The 13,897-nt window shown below is 36.3% G+C and overlaps 1 protein-coding gene across 3 annotated transcripts in view; it reads left to right on the top strand.

Annotated features, from left to right (window-relative positions):
• The first annotated feature begins 1,970 nt into the window (after nt 1-1,970).
• Nucleotides 1,971-13,897, top strand: part of RNF43 (ring finger protein 43) — a 65,050-nt gene continuing 53,123 nt past the window's right edge. The window contains exons 1-2 of one of the 3 annotated variants that reach the window (XM_032280624.1): nt 1,971-2,611; nt 3,856-4,289. In XM_032280624.1, coding sequence (XP_032136515.1) covers nt 4,038-4,289 — 252 coding nt within the window. In that variant the 5' untranslated portion in view covers nt 1,971-2,611; nt 3,856-4,037. Of the gene's footprint in view, nt 4,290-13,897 lie in introns of all 3 variants that reach the window. The other 2 variants (XM_032280623.1, XM_032280622.1) reach the window with 2 other exon arrangements.

The raw sequence follows: 13,897 nt of genomic DNA, 5'->3' as shown, positions 1-13,897 counted from the left end.
GAGTGGTGAGAGAGGGCATCCTTGTTTAGTGCCAGATTTCAAAGGGAATGCTTCCAGTTTTTGCCCGTTCAGTATGATATTGGCTGTGGGTTTGTCATAAATAGCTTTTAATATTTTGTGATACGTTCCATCAATACCTAGTTTATTGAGGGTTTTTAGCATAAAGGACTGTTGAATTTTGTCAAAGGCCTTCTCTGCATCTATTGAGATAATCATGTGGTTCTGTTTATGTGATGGATTATGTTCATAGACTTGCATATGTTGAACCAGCCTTGCATCCCCAGGATGAAGCCTGCTTGATAATGATGAATAAGCTTTTTGATTTGCTGTTGCATTCTGTTTGCCAGTATTTTATTGAAGACTTTTGCGTCGATGTTCATCATGGATATTGGCTTGAAGTTGTCTTTTTTTGTTGTGTCTCTGCCTAGTTTTGGTATTAGGATGATGTTGGTTTCATAAAATGAGTTGGGGAGGATTCCCTCTTTTTGTATTTATTTATTTTTGAGAAGGATTCTTGCTCTGTCTCTAGGCTGGAGTGCAGTGGTGTGATCTTGGCTCACTGCAACCTCTGACTCCCTGGTTCAAGCAATTCTCCTACCTTAGCCTCCTGAGTAGCTGGAATTACAGGCATGCAACATGACACCCAGCTAATTTTTGTATTTTTGGTAGAGACAGGGTTTCACCACATTGGCCAGGATGATCTCGATCTCCTGATGTTGTGATCTACCTATCTCAGCCTCCCAAAGTGCTGGGATTACAGGCGTGAGCCACTGTGCCTGGCCAAAATTTATTTTAGAATTTGTCTTTGACCTGGGTTAGTTATTAGATCTGAAATTCTGAAACTACTCTCATAAACTTTATCTACAGGGGAAACAATGTTAAAGGTCAATAGGCTACTCATCCTCTTTGCCTTCAGAGGCGTTATGTCATTTAACCTTTGCAACAGACCTATGTAATTATTATCATCAGCATTTTACAGATGATCAGAGATTCATTTGTACCTGAGGTAAGAAACACAAAATCTACCATCATAACCATTTTTAAGTGTACAGTTCACTAGATTTGCCTGTATCTACATTGTTGTTCATTTGTATAATTTTGAAAGTTTATGGCAGCGGTTCAAAAATAAAATGTCTCACCACAGTTAAAGATAATCTGGTAATTTGAAACTTCAAATGTTATAAATACATTAGAAACATTTGTATTGTTTCTAATGGCAAGGCAGTTATAAGGATTATAGTTCATGGATGTGGTAATTATCCAGAAATTCATTTTCTTTTGCCTACACTCTTCTCATTAATCATATTTTACCCTTTTGCTTGTATTTATGACATGGACTTACTTGGAGTCTTACATTGGAGGCATAGATCTGATTCATAGTATTATTTCACCTCCCAAAGATTGAAAAGAAAATAACAGTTTGATTCCATACCTCTCACATCAACCTGATTTGAAAGTTCCATGCAGGCCCAGTTTAGACAGAGCTACCGAATTTAAATTAGTAAGAGCTGAAGAAAAGCTAAGCATAAAATGGACAGAGCCCTTCTCAGCATAGCAGACATAAGCAGCAATAAATCAGTAAGTGCTAAAGCACAGGATCACTTTATTCTGGCTTTGTGCCATTTATAGACACTCAAACTTAAAATGAGCAGAAATCCTTTTGAACTTATATTTGCAAAACCTTGTGTCCATTCTTTTATGTTCTGGAATACCTTTTTTTTTTTCTGTTTATTTCCTCATACGATCATCTATGCTCTGTTGGGTGCAGAGTCTGCTTAGATGTGTTTGAGTGGCCCTGATTTACATGTGGTAGCTTGCTTACCCAGAGAAAGGTACTGGGGATTGTATTGGATGCAGTTTAGCTGTGGCTCAATAGAGGGAGTAGAGGAGCTGAGGGAGGAGAGAGAGTGAAAGAACGTGTCTGGTTAAGTAAGTGTTGTGTGTGCACACCAGGAGGAGGGGGGTGGGGTAGGGGGTGGTTGCCTCTAGCAGCTCCACCCTCACTTTGTCAGCAGGTAGAGAGCGTGATTGCAGTCCCAGGGGAGGGAGTCAGAGCTAGAACACCCATTACAAACCGCAGGCTTCCTGCTGTAGGGAGTTGATCCAGAATTGTCTTTCTGAAAGGAAGCACTCGAATCCTTTTGAACTTTCCAAGTCCATCCATGATTCAGAAATACTGCCTTCTCTCTCTGGGATTTTCTGTGTTTCTGATTGTGAATTGTCGTTGATGTATTTGCTACTTTGCTTCTTTTCTGTTTCAAGACTTGATCATTTTATATGCTGTTTGGAGAAAAAAAAGAACTTTTATTAGAAAGGAGTTTTCAGAAATGATTTTGAATTTTCTATAAGTGTTTAATCTAGTTCTTGGGACAGCAGCTCTCATCCTGGAATAAATTTCTGCCTTTGACCTGCATGGATTATTTTTTCAGGCTGCGGAATTTCTCGGCACCTACCTGTAGTATGGGGCACTTGGTTTGGTTGCAGAGTAAGAAGGTGGAAGAATGAGCTGCACTTGGTTAAGCAGTTGAAACCTTTTTTGAGCAGGATCTGTAAAAGCGTAATTGAATTTGTTTCACCCCCGTGGATTCCAGTGGGCCCGACAGCACAACAGGTTTGCAGATTTCTTTTGAAATTCTTTTTCCCCCCTTCCTCTGCCTCAGCAAAAGAAAAGAATCTATATAACAGGTTCATGCTTAATTGCTTGGCTTTTCAGCACTTATTCTGAAGACTTTATAAGATTTTAAAACTTGACCTTGGAACACAGAGGGCTTTGTGGATGAAATGTGTTTATATTTACTTAAGGGGGCACATTTAAAAAATCTTATTCCATGTTTGTACAAAGACCCAAATTTTCTTAGTGACTAGAAATAGCACAGATCTACTCTACTCAAGCTTATTTGTATTTTTTTCAGGGTATTCTACCTAGAGCCTATGGTTAATCACCTCCCTGCTCCCCTTACCTTTTATTCCCCACCCCCTCAAGGAATTTGAAAACATGTTAGGAATAGTGCTTTGTTTTCTCATGAACCTAGAAAATTTCAGATTATAAAATCTGGATATTAGTTTCCAAAAGCATCTCACGGGAAATCAAAGTGCTCGGCATTTCCAAGCTGGAGAATAAAATCTAGAATCCTTAAGAGATAAAGGAAAATGGAGACAGAAATATGAATTTTAACTGGGAAAAATAATTGGAAAGCTAACCTTTTCAAATACTCTATGAAAGTTGGAAAAGGTTGTTACGGTCAGGATTATCCTGTAATGTGTGAAGATACATAAATTAGCACCTAATTTATAGGCAAATTTTGGTAAAACACAAAAAATTATGGTATGTCTAAGTCCATGAAAAGTATGTAAATGCAGTGAGCCTAGAATCCTAGCCATACTGAAATACAGTTTAATGTGGAAACTTTTCTAAATACATGTTGTAGCATCTTTGGACATCAACATGTGGCCTGAAATTTTTATTGTTTCCTCTTCTTCTCCATTAAAAAAGAAGCCTCCTTGTAGTATTTAGTCATTTACCATTGACACATATTATGGCTTAAAAAGGGCCATCTCTTCCTTTTCTGAGCTGGAGTTCTTCACTCTCACCTTTGATGCATGGCCTTAGCTATTTACTTTGCCTTGTTTTGTTCATGAACATTGGGTTTAGTGCCTGGCAACTTGATGCATATGGAAGAGCAATGCCAAGTGATCTGACATAATATAAATTCAGGATGTGACATTCAATCACAAGCAAAGTTGGAAATTCCAAAGAGAAGTAGTGAGACCTTTACTAGTCACAGTGAAGATGGGAGAAAATGACATACCTGCAACAGATGTGGGCTGAAAATATCCTCTTCTCTGCCCAATCAGGAATGCCACCTGTTCTTGGGAATAAACTTTAGAGAAAGGAAGGGCCAAAACTACGACTTGGCTTTCTGAAACTGAAGCATAAATGTTCTTTTCCTCCATTTGTCTGGATCTGAGAACCTGCATTTGGTATTAGCTAGTGGAAGCAATATGTATGGTTGAAGTGCATTGCTGCAGCTGGTAGCATGAGTGGTGGCCACCAGCTGCAGCTGGCTGCCCTCTGGCCCTGGCTGCTGATGGCTACCCTGCAGGCAGGCTTTGGACGCACCGGACTGGTACTGGCAGCAGCGGTGGAGTCTGAAAGATCAGCAGAACAGAAAGCTATTATCAGAGTGATCCCCTTGAAAATGGACCCCACAGGAAAACTGAACCTCACTTTGGAAGGTGTGTTTGCTGGTGTTGCTGAAATAGCTCCAGCAGAAGGAAAATTAATGCAGGCAAGTATAACTTTATTATATTTCACTTTCCATCTGTTTGAAATATGCCTTTCTTCTTTTGTCTCCCAAATGAAATAACCATATACAGGCTTCTACTGCTTAGTTTTCTATTCCATAGAAAGAGTAGATACTGCCTTATTAATTCTAAAGCAAATTCTTATACTCCGTAAGAAATATATAAATCCTATATTTTAGAAAATTATCGCTTATGTTAAACTGGTATTGCATAACTACTTAGATACATATAATACAACCTTTTTTTCAAGTGATATATTTTGGGCACTAATTTTTGATAGATAAAATGTATGAGCTTACATTTAATTGACATGGGGATTGTACTTTACATCCTGTTGAAATTGAAGTAAGCACTAAGAAGCTTGATTTTAGTGGTCGGTAACCCCCGAAATTCTGGAATGCCCTTGGAGCATATTTGATTACTCTGTCACTTTTAAAATTCAGTCAAGCTTGAATGCTACAGCTGGCCTTACACCACATGTGGCACCCTATTGCTAAGCCCAAAATGGAGAGGACTGTATTACAAAATGGACACAAGGTGTAAACCTGCTTCCTGATCAGCTTGGCCTCATCCACACATAATTTTATCATTTTCAAGAATTTAAATTTAATATGTTTTTTATTGATCTGCTAAGTTTTTCAGACACAGTTTCGTAGGCTTTCCGGCTATGAATTTTGCCTGTATCTCATTCATACATGGCCTATTCTTTATGTGTTGAATTTATGAAGTGACTGGCGCCATAGCATTTCATAGACCAATTGCGCATTCCCCATAGTAAAGACAGAGCCTAGAGGGCTGTACTTTTTTAATGGGCATTCCACTGTCTTACTTCATAAAATGATGTTGCTTATTCATTGAAATGTATTATATAAAAGAACCCTTCTTGCTGTAGCTACTGGACACAGGTTAAAATATTCTTAAATATGATCTATCTTAGCATCCAAACTCATTTTAATTTTATATGAACAGACTATGAACAGAAACAATTTATTGTATGAATTTTAATTTTTGTCTACTTAGAGAAAGAAGATAGGAACATTTAACAAATTATATAATTTATTTTCAAACGTATTCTTTAATATATGGTTTAGTGGTTATTCATGGTCACTTCTTAGGCAATATTTTGAAGCTTGGATAAATGAAGTGGAAGGAGAATTAGGTGAAAATGGAAGGCTTTGTTATTTAGAAAAATAGGAAAGAAGAGTATATCTGGAAAAATGGCATAAGATTTTTTTGAATAATAATTTGGACTCTAAATTGGAATTAGGAATACTGAAAAGCTGAAATCATAAATCATCTTGAATACTACGACAATTAAAAGAAAACTTTCTTCCTGACTTTGCCTAGTTAATACCTGAAGCATGAATTATGTGCTCCATTTTAGTTTTGACCATAAGAAATTTTACTAGTCATGTTTTGATATCACTGAAGTTTTTGAGAGCCATACTAAGCTTTGTGCCTTGTATCCTGTGATAGCATGTTCAGTGGGCTAATTATGTGGTATACAAAATAATTTATTCTTTTCATTTTTTATCTTATTATTGTAAAGCTCGACATAAACTTTGTGTTTTCATAAAGGAAAAAGTAAACAAATGGCACCAGTTGGCATTCTCTTTGCCATTCGTTATTTTATCAATCTTTATCGTATCTTCTCTTATTCTGTCCCTTTTCTCACTCTGGCAAATCTTACCAATCTTGGGTTTTTTTTATTATTATTGTTTTTGAAACTAGTAACTTTGATCCTGTCATTATACGTTTAGTATTGTTTCTTGACTTTTTGAAGAGGGAATTTCATCATATCTTAGCAAAGACTTTCAGGCTTTACAGTTGATAGTTTTATGTCATTGGCAATTTTTTGTCTTCTCCTTTCTGTCTACATATGCTTCTTTTAAGTCTTTAAAATAAGTTTTTTTACTAGTTTAGTATTAATCTCTGGGTACTTTCCATATTGGTCTTGATTTATTGTCTGTTAATTTTTAATCTACAACAGTTATTAAAGTTTCTCAGTAGCCTCTTATGAGAAACTGTATTTTTATAAAACAACCTTCTGAATTATATACATGGTTTTCTTTATCCACTCTTTGATTAATTCTTTCAGAGAACTCTAGTGTGTTAGGGACACATGGTTTAGACTTCTGGAATCCATGCTGTTTGTTCCTTATCAGATTACACTGCAACTCAGGTTTACTCAACTGTGGTTAGCCAAGCCTTCCATGTAACTGAAGGTCTGTTTATATCTTCTAGAGATGTGCTTTGCTGCACTTTAGCTTTCTCAGTGGAGAGCTACCTGTACCCTGGTGTCACAAACCTAAAAGTAGCCTTCTCTTTGGTTTTGAAGAATTCTGGATAATTCTGTGTATCCTTCTACCTATGAATTATTCTAGTTGCCTGTTAAGATTAGTTGTCTCCAAAGATTGCAGTCAAATCTTTGTAAGCTTGAGGATGCTAGGTACCAAAAAATGTACAGTTGTGAGAACAGTGATTTAAAAACATGTTGTTATTTCTGGAATTCTCAGATAATTTCTGAATATCAGACATTTTTTTACATTTTTCTCAATTAATTCAGTGTATAGACAATCTTATAAGGACCAAATGAACTGGTTTTTCATTTGTAATATGATTTTAATTTTTCTTAGACAAAAGGAGACCTCCCTTGACAATGTGCCCCCAATTTGTTGAATAGTAAAATAGACCATAGAATTTCCTCTAAAAGAATTTTCTCTCAACTTCAGCTGGTGGCTGTATATACAAGGTCATTGAAAGCTCAGCTTTGATGATTTTTGTCCTGATTCTTATCCCTCACTCTTTGTGCTTAGGTTTCTCCTTGCCAGTAGTAATGATCTATTTTATGAGGTATGTTCAAAGTTATAAATTGTAACATTCTTCTAAAAGCCCTAGAAGAAAGTAAAAATAGAACAGGAAATGTTGCTACCTTTGCTCTTCTACTTCTCAAGTCCTCTCTTTTCCATTTCAGAACATCTCATCCTAGTCCTGTACAAATTTAATTATTTTTCCTTTCTGTTTTGCCCAAGAGTTGCTTCTTGACATTACTGTATCATTCCAAATCTTTTTGCAGGTTTGTCATTGTCATTAAAGTGTCTAATTCTTAGGTTTCCCCTACATTTGCCAAAATGTTTGTCTCTTCCTCTTCTCTGATTTCCTTCTACCCTTTTATTTTTATTTTGCTTTCCACTGAATTTGTATATTTAGGATTACTTTCCACTGCTATTCTGAATAGGTATTTTACTAGCCATCAAAAAATCTAGGTCAAGGAAACTTTTCAGACCTCCTAATTACCTGGCGGTGACTGATAAAAAGGACTAAGTGATAGTGATTACTCCTTACGGTTTCTATTCACACTGGAATATATTCTTTCTGTCTTGGTTTATGGCATTGTAGAAGGAGAAGTGTTGGAGCTGATTCATTATCTAATTTCCAGTTTTCTGGTTTGGTTACCTCTTATCAGTGTTTGTTTCTATCATTTCAAGCAATATTATTGCCACCACTTCTAAGAATGATTACAGTCATATTTTATTTCTCAATCCTGTTTATTATTTATAAATATTATTTCAAGGGACAACTCAAAATTAATCTTTCTTCTCAGAGCAAAAGAGTAAGAGGATCTTAGTGTAGCACAAGAGAGGTCACCAGTTCTCTGACTACCACTCTTCCTGCTTGGCTGGTTGTCCTGGATTTTCTTAGACTCCAGGACAAAGTTATGATCAAGATTAAAATGTATTCCCCTGAGGCGTCAGACCTGCAATGGGAGCAGCCGTTGTTTAGCATTTGACCAGTAGCCGTGAGCACCTTCCGCAGAAATTTCCGTTTGCACAATGTTGTCTCTGCTTGCCTCTTAATTTTACCTGTTAGTCGACACATAGTTATCCCATCTTTGCATTTTTTTTAAATTTATTTTATTGCATTTTAGGTTTGGGGGTACATGTGAAGGACATGCAAGATTATTGCATAGGTACACACGTGGCAGCGTGATTTGCTGCCTTCCTCCCCATCACCCCATATTTGGCATTATTTGTAGGCAGGGCCTGAAACTTAAGTTGTTGGCCAAAGCTAGAGAAACAATCCTATATTGCAAACTATAGTTGATAAAGTGACTAAACTGTGACTTGGGGGACTTGACTTTTAGTTTTACCACACACAGAGGAATACACTGCCACTAAATATTTATAGTTGTGTGATTTAGGACAAAATCGTTTTTACCTTTCTAGGCTTTAGATTTCCAGTCTGTGAAATTGAGGAATTGGAATATAATATTGCCAAACTTGTGGTATGTGCTTTACATGTATTAGCTCATTAATTCTTATAATAACTTTATGATAGAAGAAATTCAGTATCTTTATTTTTTACATTTTACAGATAAGGAAACTGAGGATTAAAATGTTAATATCTGTCAAAATATTAACTATTATAATCTAGTAAGTGGTGTTGCTGGAACTTGAACGCAGAGCCCATGCTTTACCAGCTCTAAAGTTCTGTATATGTAAGAATGCCACAGATGAAGAGAATGTCAGTATAGGCTTTGTATAAAAAATTTATTTCCAGAGTAGAAAGGAATGAAAGTGATTAGTACCATTCTCTGAGATTGATCCAGAATGTATAATATCCTGCTACCTTCTAATAATATCTGTATTTCTCTCATTTTGTGTTTTATTTGCAAAGACATTAGTAAATCACAAGGTTTATTTACTCAGTATCTCCCTTATAATGTAACATATTTCATCACCTTTCTCTTCATTATAAAAGTCTAGGTTGCCGGGCGCGGTGGCTCAAGCCTGTAATCCCAGCACTTTGGGAGGCTGAGGCGGGTGGATCACGAGGTCAAGAGATCGAGACCATCCTGGTCAACATGGTGAAACCCCGTCTCTACTAAAAATACAAAACATTAGCTGGGCATGGTGGCGCGTGCCTGTAATCCCAGCTACTCAGGAGGTTGAGGCAGGAGAATTGCCTGAACCCAGGAGGCGGAGGTTGCAGTGAGCCAAGGTCGTGCCACTGTACTCCGTCCTGGCGCCTGGTGACAGAGTGAGACTCTGTCTCAAAAAAATAATAATAAAAAAATAAAAATAAAAGTCTAGGTTAAGTTATCTAATATAGAAAATTCAAATGATAAACATTGAAATAGTATGCATTTAACTGACATTGCTCAAGTTAAAGTTCCTTGGATGCAGAGATTTTAAAACAAATTTTGTGATTTTGTTTTGATGCCAGCCTTTAAAAGAAGTACAGAGTAGATATTCAAAGTATGGTCAACTCTGTTATTTACGTTAATGAAGGTACAGAAAATTCAATTAATTAATAATTGACTTTGGAATGTAGTCAGAAGTACATCATCAGACACACGTCCTCTGTGTGCACAAACATTCTTAGGTGCTTGCCTCCTATGATCTCAGCTGAGTGCCTTCCTGACATGGCTCTTAGAGTCTTCTAGACTTGGCCTTGTTGTTAGAAGCTTGGCACCCAGAGGAGAGAAAGAGGCTGCAGAATATTTTTAATGATAATTTTTCAACTTAAGAAGCTATCTCTTTTATAAGTTCTCAAAAAACAGATTTATATATATAACAGTTCTGTACTTCAACAAAAATTTGTATCCAACAAAAATTTGTAAGTTTGGCTTCATATATATCTGGTTAATAGGAGGTAATGAATGAGGTATGCCCCTGGCTGTTGCTCCCATCCGGTTATTTAGTGTTCATTTGGCAGACTCTCAGGAACTAGGTACTTCCTTGCATTTTATAATGTAGTAAAGTGTATATGTATATATGTGTGTGTAGCAATTATCCCAAAACCATCCATAATTTACTTTGCTTTTTTTGTTTCTTTGTTTTCTCAGATAGGGTCTCGTTCTGTCACCCAGGCTGGAGTGCAGTGGCACAGACACAGCCCACTGCAGCCTTGACCTCATGGGGTCAAGCAATCTGCCCACCTCAGTCCCCCCAAGTAGCTGGGACCACAAGCACAGGGCACCATGCCAAGCTAATGTTTAAATTTTTTTTGTAGAGACAGGGTTTTGCCATGTTGCCTACAGTATTAAAGGTATTCCTGGGCCAGGTGTGGTGGCTCACGCCTGTAATCCCAGCACCATGGGAGGCTAAGGTGGAAGGATCACTTGAGCCCAGGAGTTTGAGACCAGCCTGGGCAACATAGTGAGACCCTAAGAAAAAAAGATATTCCTGGAGCTCATGGTTTTGCTTGTTTGTTTTTGTTTTATTAAAAAGCTTTTACTTTTGTTCATTGGAAAGAGTCTATTGGACTTTTAAATGTTTTTTCCCCTTTTATTCCTTTCATATTACTAATTACAGTAGATAAAAAAATGTTATAAATGAGTAATACCCTGTTAGGAACCACAATTGGCAGTAGGGTATTGTTACAGAAGACTGTGAGAATGATGTTCCATTATATTTATGAGAAATTTTCTTCCAAGAAACTTAAAATGATTCACAATTCCTGGAGCCAGGTAAGAACAGATGATATTAACTCTATTTTACAGAAAAGGAAATATACTGGGAAAGAGAAAGAAAAGGAAGTCATCTAAGAGCAAAGTTGCCCAGAGACTGAACCAGTCTGGTTTGCAGGAGATAGGAAAGTAATCAATTTTTAAGGAATCTGAAGATGTAGATTTCTCAAGGGTCAATTCTACGGAATGGAAATCCTAAAGGCCTTTTCCTATTTCCCTGAGGACTCATATTCTCCTTTCCTGCTTTATTTTTCTTTACAAAATTATTGATGTGACATACTATAATGTTTTAGTTTTGTAGTTGTCTATCTCCCCTCTGTAGAATATGAGTTCTGTGAAAGCAGGGATTTCTGTCCCCTTTGTTCAAAGTTGTATCCCTGAGAATGGTGCCTAAGTATACTTAGTGCCTGGACATGGTGGGTACTCAGTAAATATTTATTAATGAACATAAGGAATATTATGGTATTCAGTAACTCTGATGGCTAGGAGATCACTCTAGAATAAAACATGCTTATCACATTTTTAAAGTATGTTGTAAGGTGGATTATTTTGAATGTGTGTGGCTTGATATAGCAGGCTATGTTCCTTTATTCTTCTGACTTACCAACAGCCTAATGTCTTCTTGTTATTTCAAAATCATAAATATGACTATAATCAGTATGTTTAAGGTGTTCCTTTACACAGGATTTTAAATATTTTTCTTTAGTTTGATAGCTTAACCCTTGCTGTTGAGGATATTCTGGTTTTCCAAGAAAGATTTATTCAGGTCCTGACTTTAAACCTTTGATTTTAAGATATTAGTGCGCATCCAAAGGACCTTACCTTCTTAGTACTTAAATTTGTGATTATCAATTCTGGTTTGTAGATATCCTAGAGCTCGGTTTTTAATCTTGTTTGTGTGTGACACAGGCCCCTTTGAGAATGTGATCATCATTATAGACCTTAGGCACAAAATACACACAAATGCTTAACATAAACAAGTTTGCATAAAATCTCAGTGAGTTGAGAGAGTCTTTGAGACACATCTAGAGATCTAAGGACTCCAGATGAAGAGCAACTATCCTAACATAATCCCAATTATTTAGAGAAATTAAACCAAATTCTCAAAACTAATTTACCTTCAGTTTACTTAATTTGAAAAGTACTTGTATATATTACTTGAAGTTAGACAGACAACAATATTATGATGTAGTTATAAGAAAGTGGCCTAATTTTAGATGAAGGAATGCCAGAAGTAAAAACTGATGTCTGACAAAGACCTTCTTAGTGTAGTAAAGAAATTCTGCTCTCCAAATATGAAGTAAAACTGCATCCATTCAAGCAATGCTTACAACCCCTTCAGCATGGTGGTTTCACTGAAAGGGCCTTAACAATAAAGGATATTTTACTTACATGTTTTGATATTAGTAGACTCATTGTGGCCTTATGTGTCTATTTAGTTACTACCTCCAGAGAACTGAGAATATGAAACTTTAACTTTGTATTCTCCCTGTTGCTTTAGTTCCCACTCTTTAAGCTCCATTGCTTTCCCTAGGGCAGGGTTCTTTAGGCCCTTAAATTTCTATTTGTTCTAATGGAAAACTTTATATATTTTTTAAGGCCAAGATTTGTTGTTGCTTGCTTGTTTTTGAATAACAGATAAGCTACTTTACATATTCATACTTTTTAGCTGGTTTCTAAACTTTACAGTTTATGGATTAATTTTATTTTGTTCTATACTTTTTAATATATTGGAGTCTATGTTTAATTTACAAATTTGAAAACACCAAAGCAACAAAAGTGATTTAAAAATGAAGGTTTTTAAAAAATTGTAAGCACAAAGGCCTGGTGCATTATTCCTCAAGATAGGAAGTTAGACTACAGTATTTAGAAATTCTCATATCTAGGCCAGGTGCAGTGGCTCACTCCTGTAATCCTAGCACTTTGGGAGAATGAGGCAGGCAGATCACTTGAGGTCAGGAGTTTGAGACTAGCCTGGCCCATGTGTGACAAGTGAAACCCTGTCTCTACCCCAGAATTAGTAAAGTAGCTGGGTATGGTAGCACACGCCTGTAGTCCTAGCTACTTGGGAGGCTAAGGCATGAGAATGGCTTGAATCTGGGAGGCAGAGGTTACAGTGAGCCAAGATTGTGCCACTGCACTCCCGCCCGGGTGACAGAATAAGACCCTGTCTCAAAAAAAAAAAAAAAAGGAAAAGTAAAGTAAAGAAAGAAATTCCAGTCTCTGAATCTAAAGCAGAGGTAGTTATTTGAGATGGCAGCATAATCTTCAAGACCCCCTGTTTGTTGTTGCTTTAAATCTACAATACTGGGTCATGATGGAAATTGACTATAATACAACTGTAGTTTTAAATAGCACATTAAATTATTATGTACCTTTCACTTTTGTGCATGCTATCAAAAAGGTATTGTTGTACATATATAAATATATGACATTTGAGAAACACTGTTGGTATTTTACTTCAGTAGAATAATTTGGATGAGACTATCAAGGCCTTATGTTTTAAGTCTACTAATTTTGCTATTTCCTAAGGAAAAAAAAAAAAAAGCAATTATAGATTTCCTTTCGTTTTTTTCTCCTGAACCATTTTCTACAGTCTTATGTATTATCTACTCTAAAACAACAAAAAACATCTTTTAAATGACCTAGGCTTTGTGTTCTTTCATTTTAATGTCTTCTAATTAGAATGATATTGATGATCTGGCTTTATAATTCTTGTAGTCAAATTTCTTTAACTTTTGAAGGACTGTATTGGCCCTGTATTAGAATTAAGTCCTATTTAGTTTTCCATTTCTAGAATAAAATACAGTTTTGATGAAGGGGAGGGAAGAGTGGCAGGATATTCCATTTGTGAAATATAATCATCAAATTTCAAGCCAGAAAAAAACAACCAGTCCAGTCTTCTCATTTTATATATGAAGAAATGAAATCAGATTAGTGCTTATCAAAGAATTCCAATCTGCTGCTATATATTACTGGCCAATATTTTTAGCATAGTTTATTTATTTATTATAAACCTTTTGGGATCACTGCAGGGAAATTAAAAAGCAGGTATCGGCCGGGCGCGGTGGCTCAAGCCTGTAATCCCAGCACTTTGGGAGGCCGAGGCGGGTGGATCAC

The sequence above is a fragment of the Sapajus apella genome, unplaced genomic scaffold, assembly GCF_009761245.1.
Source record: "Sapajus apella isolate SASKATOON/1434 unplaced genomic scaffold, GSC_monkey_1.0 scaffold12, whole genome shotgun sequence".
Taxonomy (NCBI): domain Eukaryota; kingdom Metazoa; phylum Chordata; class Mammalia; order Primates; family Cebidae; genus Sapajus; species Sapajus apella.
This window is presented reverse-complemented; position numbering and strand designations above follow the sequence as displayed.